Source organism: Orcinus orca, chromosome 8 (assembly GCF_937001465.1).
Source record: "Orcinus orca chromosome 8, mOrcOrc1.1, whole genome shotgun sequence".
Lineage (NCBI taxonomy): Eukaryota > Metazoa > Chordata > Mammalia > Artiodactyla > Delphinidae > Orcinus > Orcinus orca.
Window position 1 is genome coordinate 34,182,637 of NC_064566.1, and position 10,871 is coordinate 34,193,507.

At 39.0% G+C, this 10,871-nt stretch overlaps 1 protein-coding gene across 1 annotated transcript in view; it reads right to left on the reverse strand.

Annotated features, from left to right (window-relative positions):
* SLC17A6 (solute carrier family 17 member 6) overlaps positions 1-4,616 on the reverse strand; it is a 38,525-nt gene extending 33,909 nt beyond the window's left edge. The window contains exons 1-2 of the mRNA XM_004263924.3: positions 3,772-4,616; positions 734-986 (exon numbers count right to left, since the gene is read on the reverse strand). Of these exons, the coding sequence (XP_004263972.1) occupies positions 734-986; positions 3,772-3,857 (339 nt within the window). The 5' untranslated portion in view covers positions 3,858-4,616. The remainder of the gene's footprint in view (positions 1-733; positions 987-3,771) is intronic.
* Between the last annotated feature and the right edge of the window lie 6,255 nt (positions 4,617-10,871).

Below are 10,871 nucleotides of genomic sequence, written 5' to 3' on the forward strand. Positions count from 1 at the left end.
TCCCGGAATACCCAGGGCCCATCAGCGCTCACAGCTTCCCATCCACAGCCCGTCCCAAATTTTGCATCCCAACCCCCAACCCTCGCTCTGCTTGGCTTACGTTAGCTCAGATCACTAAACAGGAAGTCAGGGCCCACGGGTTTCTGTGACCTTGACGTTGACCCTCCTCTCCCTAAGCGTCACCCAACGCACATCCTAAGATTACGGGACTGGCTTCCCCGTGACCCCGAGACTGTCCTGCGCTGCATCGGCTCCCCTCCGACAGTCAGGTGGGACGCTCCTAAAGACCCCTCGGCTAAAACTGCCGATATGTGTGCACAGTTGTTTGATTTGTTTTTCGGTTTCGTTTCATTTTGGTTATGGAGAATGTTGGCGAGAATTGGAAGCCGGGGAAAATTATAACTAACCTGCTGCTCTATTCTTCCGAGTAAAAGAAAATAGTTCGATTTAGATTTAGCGGACAGTATTAAGGACCAATTCCTTGTATAAAATCACTCTCCTCAAAAACCTAGTGAGCCAGATGTTTTATTTTACACTTTGCAGGGGAGAAGAGGAAGGCCCAGAGAACAGAAGAGACTTGCTCCAGCCTGAAAAGGGCTTGATTATACTGTCGCGTCCCAATCTAGAAGGGCAGTGCTCGAGGGGCCGGACAAGCCTTCCTCATTCAATGGGGATAGTGGGGCTCAAACAGGTGAAGTGGCTTTGCAAAACCACAGGGCCAGCTGTTGCCCACCTCCTTGATGACCTTGCCCCCGCGGTGGATGGTGCTGTTGTTGACCATGTCCACGATGGCCACGCCCAGGTTGCAGCGAATGCCGAAGGAGATGCAGAAGCCCAGGCCGCTCATGATGGCGATGATATAGCGACGTGGCAGACCGAAGCACCTGCAGTCGCACAGCGGCGCCTTCTTCTCAGGCACCTCCAGGGGCTTCCCATCCTCCGTCAGCTCGATGGTCTCCCCGGTCTCCTGCTTCTTCTCCAGCACCCTGCGCGGCACACCGTGGGGAGGCAAGGACGCCACGGGTTAGGCACCCCGACGCCGGCCCGTTACCAGTTCCCAGTACCGGTCAGGACTCGGGGGATGGGCCCTGACCTGCTTCCCCTCCCTCAGGGGTTAGGGAGCTGGGGCGCCACCAGGCTTCAGGACCTCCCGGGCTCTCCAGCCTTCTTCCAGGCTCCCTCCCCACGGCAACATCTCTTCAACTTTAATATCTTCTGTCCTATGGCAACCAGTGCCCATTCCCTCGGGGTCCACCCCACAGCGCCTTGATTCACGTACACCGCCTGAGCCTAACTTTCTTGTGGGGTCTGCAGTTTGTAAGGGTGACCCGAAAGGCGCCTTCTCAGCGCCTGTGTAGACACCTCCCGCGTGCAGTGCTCTGCCCAGGCGACAGCCGCTTTCATCCAGCCACCCAGCCTCCCGAGGGCTGCTCCCTGGTGGGCGGGCCCAGGCACAGTCCTGCACCCACGCTACTCCTTCCTTCCCAGCCAAGTTGAAGCTTTCCGGGTTGAGGACACCGGGATCCAACCCCCTCCCCGCCAGCTAAGCCCGGGAGCCCTGGCACCAAGGCCTGTCCCGTCCGGCGCCCAAGCGGAGAAGGTCTGTGAACGCTCTTTCAGTGTCACGCACTCTCCTTCCCCTTCCTCCAGTTTCTAGGATGCCAGTTCAACATTTACTCTCCTGTTACACAGCTTACTCTTTTATCCCTTGTTACTTGAGTTTGAAACAAAGGCCTCCACAACATATGGCCGACACCTAAGATTCCTACTGCCAGAACATGAATAATTAATTATTCACAATCTTGTGTCACTACTATCTCAGTTACAAACACCGAAAAATGTCATGGACCCATTTCCAAAGAAGTAAAATGAGACTCCCAGATTATACCAATGCACCCGCAAATCAACTCTGGTAAGATGTTCCACACCAAGGTAGAAGATCTGACATTTATGTTTTGTTTTGTGTTTTTTAACTTGCATAGTATTTCCTAAGATTTCACCCCACTGATTCAGTTGCTTTTAGGCTTTCGTCCTTGTGGGGAGGGGAAAGGGGAAAGCAGAGTGATAGAATGGTTTTACTAAAAGCTGATAGTGTTGTTTTGGTCCACAATATATCAGCGAAATTTCTGTTTAAAAGAAGAGGAATGTGAAGGGTAACACACCGTGGACCCTTGAGATGGATATTTAAACAAAGAACCTCTCTGTTTACGATTTGCAGATGTTTTCCAATCCACCATATATCTTTTTTCTATGTGTGCCCCTTTAAATGATTATATCCACACACAATTGTTTTCATACCCGCAGGTAAAGCGAATGAAAATTTTAGATCAATTTCAAGAATGCATATCTTGGGAGACGGCTGTCAAGCAATTTGAGAACTACCAGAAAAAAAATGTCAAACTTCCAAATTCTACAAAATACCAACTGGGGAAACATCATAACTGTATTTGCGGCTATGTTAATACTTATTCCTAAAGCCCAATTCCAATGTTAGCGTACAGAGCAATTTATTCTAAGAGAGAAAAATTCAACTAATGTGATTTTTTTCATATTGGCTTCATGTGCTCATATATGCAAAGTTAAACTCCGCACCTGAACTCCCCACCTGATGGCAGTTGAGCTGGGAAAGAACAGCTCTTTCCAGGGCAGCTGCGGGACTGCAGGGCCTTTGCAGTATCTACTGCCGCATAGGTGCATGATGGTGCCTACAAGAAGCCCACCAGGACCAGAGAGATTTGGAAAATTGGGAGGTGCCTTGGTCATTTTCTTTACATATCCTATACATTTCCAAAGGCTTCAATTTCTCAAATGCAAAATTTAGCGCTTTCTTAGAATCATTTATCCTTTTGTTTCTGCCCTTTCTTCTTGATTTTCACATTATTAAGAAAATGTGTATTCATTTAATATTCTTGAAAAAATTTAAAGTTGTAAAATTTACAGAATAATTACTATAGTGACTACAGGGAGGATTAAAATTTTAAATCATTTCTAGTACTTCCAAAGTCATTTTGCTGGTTATTATTATGGCTTTTCTTAAAAGCACTGTGACATTTCCCATGCAAGAAATAGACTTCTAGGAGAGGTCAAATAATTAAAAATGCATATACATTGTTTCAGATTTAAAGAGAGGAACTATTTCAGCTATCAATTATTGATATATTTTGATTCTTCTTCCTTCAGTACAGAAGGAAGATTCCACTGGGGGATTCTCTACTCAAGTGGTTTTAAAGCTGAGACCCAGCTTTCTTTTCACCACTACTCTTTGTAATTTTATTGTTTAATTTTTTAGGTGGTTGTGTTTTTTATTCATTTTTCTGCATTAAAGGAATTTAATTTGGTGTCAGTATAAGCAACAAAAGAAAGGCTCTTTGAACAGGTGCAGGTCATTTCTTAATTGTAAAGAGGATAAATCCTCGGTAGGAAAGGATAAGAATCTGCAGGTACCAAAACAAAACACACACACACACACACACACACACACACACACACACACACACACACACACACACACACACACACACACACACACACACACACACACACACACACACACACACACACACACACACACACCCCCAGACAGGTTAATTTAGTGCAACATTCCTGAATTACTAAGTAGGTTTCCAGAGCAGCCCCGCTTCAGCAATGAGCAACAAAAAAGATTTTCCGAACATATTACAATCTCTCTAAGCAACCAGGACTTAAGGAAATAGCTCTGCAGATTTCTTTTCATGCTGAGTCTCAGGCAAACAGAGGTTTGCTTTTCCTTACCTGTAGATCTGGCCGAGGGATTTTCCAGCAAAATTCTTTAGTCCCTCTTTTCCTGGGGTCAAAATCCTTTGTTTTACCGACTCCATTCCTGCAAAGCGTGGTGTCGGCTCTTGCCAGATTTAAATAGAAATCGCTAGGAAAGGGGAGAGTTGCGCATATTGTCTTAATCGCTTAAGGTAGTTGTAGGTTTTTTCTTCTCAGCAGAACGGTATCGGTGTGCCTCTTGCAAGAGTGCGAGTGAGAGAGGGGAGGGAGAGTGAGAATGGGAATACAACAGAATAGCTGCATGCAACCCACGGGTTTCCTAATAGGAGAGTTGGTAGACACAATCAGAAAGTCTCATTGGAAGGGGAGGATCCGGTGGCAAAGGGCGCACGCAGTGCCATGGTATTTGGGCGGGTGCAGATGAGTCCTTGTCCTGGAAGTCAGTCCACTGGAAAACAATGTAAATTCCCGGTTTTGAAAGCCTTGTTGCTGTCAAATCTTCTGCCTTTTAAACGTGGGCGGAAATACCACAGAACCCTTGTGTAAGGACAAAGTCAAAAGAATAGTACTTTTTAAAATGGTGCCTTTGCGGTAAGGAGCAGAGCAATTCCAAAACTCATGGGAGCATCTTAGGTCTCAAGTGAGCGATACTGCTATAGTTTTTCCTCCTTGCCCACGACCTCCTCCCATCACGCCGGCGCAAACTCCGCTCTGCGGTAGTGTCGAATTAAGATGGAGAAAGCTTGCTGCTCTTTGAGGACGTGAGTAAATAACAGATACACGGTTCTGATTTGGGCAGCGTCAGGGAAGATTTTGTTTTCAGCACCGCTGACAGAGCCCGTCTGGGCGCTTCTCGGAAAAATTGTTCAGCACCAAGGACAGAGTAAGTTTCAGGAAAAGGGGAGGTTTCTTTTGGCTGGCCAGGTTGCCAACTTTCTAGGGGAACTGGGAGGATGGCCCTGACCAAAGACTATACTGGGGATCTTCAGGAATGGATGCTATGGAAACCAGGTGAGAAGATGTCATCATCGCCAGGGTTTGCAGGGAGCATGGTGCATTTAGCTCTGCAAAAGAGAAAGACTTTATTAAAAATTGACAAGTTACTTCTAGTTTCCTATGTTTTGCCCAGCACGCTGATGCCAGCTCTGACAGTGTTGCAGGGAAGGAAGATTACAGCACATTTTACTTATGTTTGTGTTATTTGGGGCACCGGGGCTCCCTTGAATATAAAATATATGTATACAAAGTGCATAATTATATTGTTCCTGTGTTTTGTTTTAACCCCTGATAGGTAAGAAAAAAAAGGAAGGAAGAAAGGAGGAAAGAGAAGGAGGAAGCAAGAAAGAGGGATAGAGGGAAGGAGGGAGTTGGGGGAGGGAATAGAGAAATAATTTAAAAAAGAATAGTTTTCCTGTGTTCTTGGTTAAATAAAAGACAAGCAGTTTAATATAAATTCCTTGGAATTGTATGCTTCTTCACTTAACTAATTTTCAGCACACTACTGAAATACCAATATACTGATGAAATTTGTGGCTATACCTTGTGCTTGTTAACAAATTATCATTGATGATATTTTCAAGATTTATTTAAAATTATTTATAATCGTTTAAAATGTAATTTTTATTTTGTACCATCTTCTCCTAAAGCAGAACTACAGAGAGAAATTCATGTAAGATATTTGCTTTCACATATATAAGAATAGCATCAATGAATCTATTTCATTAAGCAAAGCAAGAAAACAATGCAAGCTTAATGTTAATTATTAATGCATTTGACATGAATCACGAACCTCTTAGATGAAATTCAGGCAAATAGTTACAAAACAGATTGTCCTTGAAACACATTCGCAAAGTCAAAATCCTTGAATTTCCTTTAAGCCAACAGGGGGAGTAGATTTTTCTTAGGGATTCTGTTACCATATCTCAGAAGTATGGATCCAAGTACAGAATCATGTAAGAATATTACCCAAATAGGCCAAATAACACAATGAATATGCATACACTGAATGGATAGCTGAAAAAAATTTCAAAAGTAGCTAAAACTACCATTATTAAATTTAATATTTATCAAATTATATTTTCTATGAATTATAATAAAGAAAAGGATACCGGAAGCATCTTTCTCTTATTTTGTTGTGCATTAAAATATATATTTCCTATTACAATACTGAACAAGATTTTTCTAAAACTCTGGAATGCCTCGAAATAGTATCTACCCCCAAGGTGATCAACTGTAAAAAGGGAAAAAAGAAAGCTCATTAAACTACCTTCCTCCAAACAAAAGATTCAAGCTAGTCAGGACTTGACTCATCAAGTGTTTTTCAAAATATCTAAGTTTTTCAAATCTTTAGTGACCAAGTTCATTAAATTTAATTCATTTAGGGATATCCATTATTTTGAAATTCCAGAAAGTTATATAAAAAATAGAAGTCAAAGAAATATCTGTGAAGCTATGATGGTGACATAAAAATGATTTTTCCAAGCATTCCTGCCTAAGTTTCACCCAAAATGATTAGAGATCTAAACCACTGGCAAACTTGATTGCTAAGTCATGTGTGTGTGTGTGTGTATATATATTCATATATACCATATATATGAATGATACAAATCCAACACAAAAGCATTGTTTGTAGAGTAAAATAATTACATTCATCTTATTGAAATCAATGTCATTTGGCTCTCTCTTCCATTCTCTTGATAAAAGTGTGAGTGTTTAAATCAGAATTACTGCTAATATTAATCTATTCATACTAAAAATATTTATTTAGTGCTAAAAATTTCACTAGGTTCTGAGGCTGTTCCCTGAAAGATCTCACAAGCTGCATGGGAAATAGACACATAAATACAATGACAGATACTTCTGGGTGAAATTGGACAAGTTAAGTAACCCAGCCTGGGAGTATAAAGTGTACAGAAAAGATTTCAGGAAGTGATGTTTCCTTGTCTGTCTTAAGACTTGAAGAGAAACTTAGTCCTGTAAAAATGATGACAGCCCAGGAAATTGGGTGGGGAATGATGGTGGCACTTGGGGAGATCCCAGCCAGAGGAGAGACATCTTGAGCAAAGTCATAAACAAGGGGAAAATGTTGTATGTGAAAAATTACAAGAATTGTTGCTAGGCTACAATTTAGGCTATTCTTAACAGCTACACCCAATATTAGAGACACATACTTACATATTACTTACTAATCCAACATATTTTCTTCATGCATGGTCCCCAAATCCAAACACTGAACATGTACTTTTGTGACCTTACTTTCACCAGATTTATCTTTATGCAAGGAAATATTAGTAGTTATACATATGGCATTCATTTAGGGACATTGAAAAAGTCTTTCATTCTCTGGACACCTTCCCTTACTGTTAATATTTTCCATCCAATTTTAGCCTTAAATTACATTATTAGGCAATTCTTTCTCTGGTAGAGTTGTCCCCTTTATCCAAGCACTCTTAGCAATAAAAGGAGAAGGTTTCATTGACTATAACTAACGTGTGTAGTGTTACAATTTATGAATGACTTTCATTTACATTATCTCATTTATTCTTTGGAATGATTCTTCAAAATAACTAATTTCATTCCCAGTTTTTTTTTATTCCCAGTTTATTGAGGAGGGAAATGAGATTTAATGAATTGCCTGAAGTCATGCAACCAGTGATGAAGAAGCAGTATGGGTTAGAGTAGTTTTTCACCATTTAAGATTTTGTTAAAATACAGATTCTGATTCAATAGCTCTACAGTGGAGCCCAAGATTCAGCAATTCTAACAAGTTCAGGGCTGCACCTGTGAATCACGATTTGAATATCAATGGTGTAGATTATGAAATGTGAAATCAGCTGACCTGAGTTTGGGTCCTGGCTCTGCTGATTAGCATCCCTGCAACTTTGAATCAATTACTTAACTTTAATAAACTTTGGTTTCCTTATTTGTACAAATGAAGGCTTGCAGTAAGTGATCTCTATCAACCCTTCCACTTATAAAAGTCTCTGACTTTTTCATTAATTTATTCATTGATGTAGAACAATATTTTCTTCATTTCTTCCACCCTAAGATTTTTTTTATTGTATTTGAACTAAACAGCTAATAATGAACTGAAAAAAAAAATGCCAATGATATAGAGAAATATGTTCCTTTCTGAAAGTTCTATTTTCTTACATATTTAAAGAAGTCAATTTATTGTTTGTGTTTTACTGAGTATTTTTAAGTTTTATAAGCAATTGTTTAAATAATTGTCATCATAGTAGTCTTTGAAATTTACATACGATATTACCCAATAGCAATGTTACGTTTGCATTTGTTTATATCTTTGTGGTAGGAAATACTTTTGAGAGATCATTTAAATGTCTTGCAAATGTTGCCCTCTGGTGGAAGGATATGTTATTATTTTAGAAGCAATTGTCTTGAATTATGTAATTAAAACTGTTTTCCTACCTTCCTTCCTTCCTTCCTTCCTTTCTTTCTTTCTCTTTCTCTCTTTCTTTCTTTCTTTCTTTCTTTCTTTTCTTTCTTTCTTCCTTTCCCTTCCCTTCCCTTCTTCCTTCCTTCCCCCTCTTTCCTTCCTTTCTTTCTTTTCTTTCTTTTTCTTTCTTTCTTTCTTCCTTTCCCTTCCCTTCCCTTCCTTCCTTCCTTCCCCCTTCCTTCCTTCCTTTCTTTCTTTCCTTTCTTTCTTTCTTTTTCTTTCTTTCTTCCTTGCCCTTCCCTTCCCTTCCTTCCTTCCTTCCTTCCTATCTTCCTTCCTTCCTTCCTTCTTTCTCTCCTCCTCCTCCTTCTTCTTCCTCTTCCTCTTCCTCCTCTTCTTCTTTTCTTCTCTTCCTCTCCCTCCTCCTTCTCCTTCTTTCTTGGCACTTGTTAAATTAAAATCTACACCTAAAAATATGAACATCCTCTGTGGGCAATATGTTTGCAATTACCTGACAAAATACTAAATGTCCTTAGAAATAACTTGGTTGTCTGGGAGTCCCTCAGTTAATGAAAGAGTCATTATAAAGAAACTTCACTCTGTTAAGATTTAGAAATGACGTGGTAATCATGGGGTAAAAATGGGTTAATGTTTTCAGTCCCAACAGAATAAATTGTGATAATTTTATAAGTATTTTGAAATAGTTATATAAGTTTGATAAACTTCCTTTCTCATCACCAAATATGCATATATATATATATATATATATACTATATATACTTAAAGGCATTATAATTAGGGCTATTTATAAATCACTGGTAAGGTGTTTTTAAGGCAAATTTATTTCAAAAAATATTTATCAACAAATATTCACTCAACAGATATTTGCACTCACTGTGGGCTAGGTTCTCTCTAGGATGTAGTAAACCAGTTGACTCAGCACAGTTTTATAGCTTTTCATAGCAGTTGTACAGCGTGCACATTCCTAAAGAGAAAACTGCTTTGGAAAGGTTTTTTATAGTATGGCTTTATTTGACTTTGAATACTTAAACCAATGTTCATTCTAATTACACCCTTCTTTCAGGTTGAGGCTATACAAATAAGCTCTAGGATTCATCTGTGACTTTTTTCTTACCAAGGGTTTTTAAGTGGATGGATTTTAGTTCAGCTTTATTTGACTTTGCAGTGTTAGCTTCAGAGACATTTCCAAGAAATTATGATTATACAATTTCTAGAGAAACAGAGATAGAAGAAATAATTTAGTTTGTCTTACCCACATCTGTGTACATAACTCAGTACTTTGCACTGCTATATTTAATGGCCTAATATAAATTATCTTTTGATTTACCTGTGATCTGTCTGATTTAAAATTTGGAAGTAGGGAGTTCTAAATACACTGTAATCTTAAGTATATATAATTAACTACCAAATGTATATAGTCATATACGTAATGTGTCCTTTTTGTGTGCATCTTACTCTTTATAATTTACCATTAGAAAGATGTATACATTTTATTCCATTTCTTTCTTTGTGTACCCAAGGGGAAAAAATTCTCATTCACTTACACAACATTGTCCCTTGGAAAAACCCAAGTGTTAAAGTGAATGAAGACCAACTATTTCTCTTCTAATGCCAGAAAAGTATTCCTAGTTTTGAATCCCACACTATATACATAGAGCAATGCGATAAATTACAAAAGGACTTTGAAAGTATTAGCCTCTTTAAACTCTCAAAAAAATTTTTTCTTAAAGTAAAAGCTGTGATTGTATAAGAGAATATTGGGAAAAAATTAATAGAAAAGAGATGCAACTTGTAAAGAGAATTAAAGAAATACATACTTCAACATGAAGGAGTCTAAAACAGAGATCACCCTGACTTAAGGTATTTTACAGACTAATAAATAGATTAAATGACAAGTAATATGTAATGTTCTTCGGGTCTGATGAAATATTACCTAATTGAAATCTCTCTCTCTCTCTCTCTCTCTCTCTCTCTCTCTCTCGCTCGCTCGCTCGCTCGCTCTCGCTCTCGCTCTCGCTCTCGGTCTCTCGCTCTCTTTGAGTCCTTATAGGGATGCTGTTTTGCTTTCATCATCCTGGGTTACTGATTCCCTTTGGGTACCATTATGCTTATCATTCCAGATTGTGGAATATGGTATTCCTTGGAAGAAAGCATATAACATTATTGAAATCACCCACTTGGCTGCAAACACCTAGAGATTGTCTGTTTAACTTCTTCACACTGTTTTCTAAGGCATACTGTGAGAGGCAGAAGGTAAAAAGATTTCATTTCTAGAATATTTAAAGTTACCCTTTCCAGAGTAAATATCTGAATACATAGTTTGATAATAGGATAGAATATTTAAAATACAGAATATTTAACTGCTATAAGCATACTCTAATCATAATTTTGGAGAAGGAACAACAAAAATGTAATGAAATGCAATGGCAGCTATAAATGTTTTCGAACTGCTGCCCTCTAGTGATCAAATAGAAAATTTTCTTTGACCTAAAAAGGCTAATCTACAGCTAGTTGATTTTAATTTTTTGAAAGTCAGCAGGAAAACATGCTTCAAATAATATTTATATTATATGTATGTCTTTTTTCCTAATACAAAGAATAAAAGGGCACTGATAAATCAGGATTGAATAACTGTGCAATTTACACAATTTTTTGTGCCTGTCAGTGGGATTATAATAACAGTAAATACACCATTATA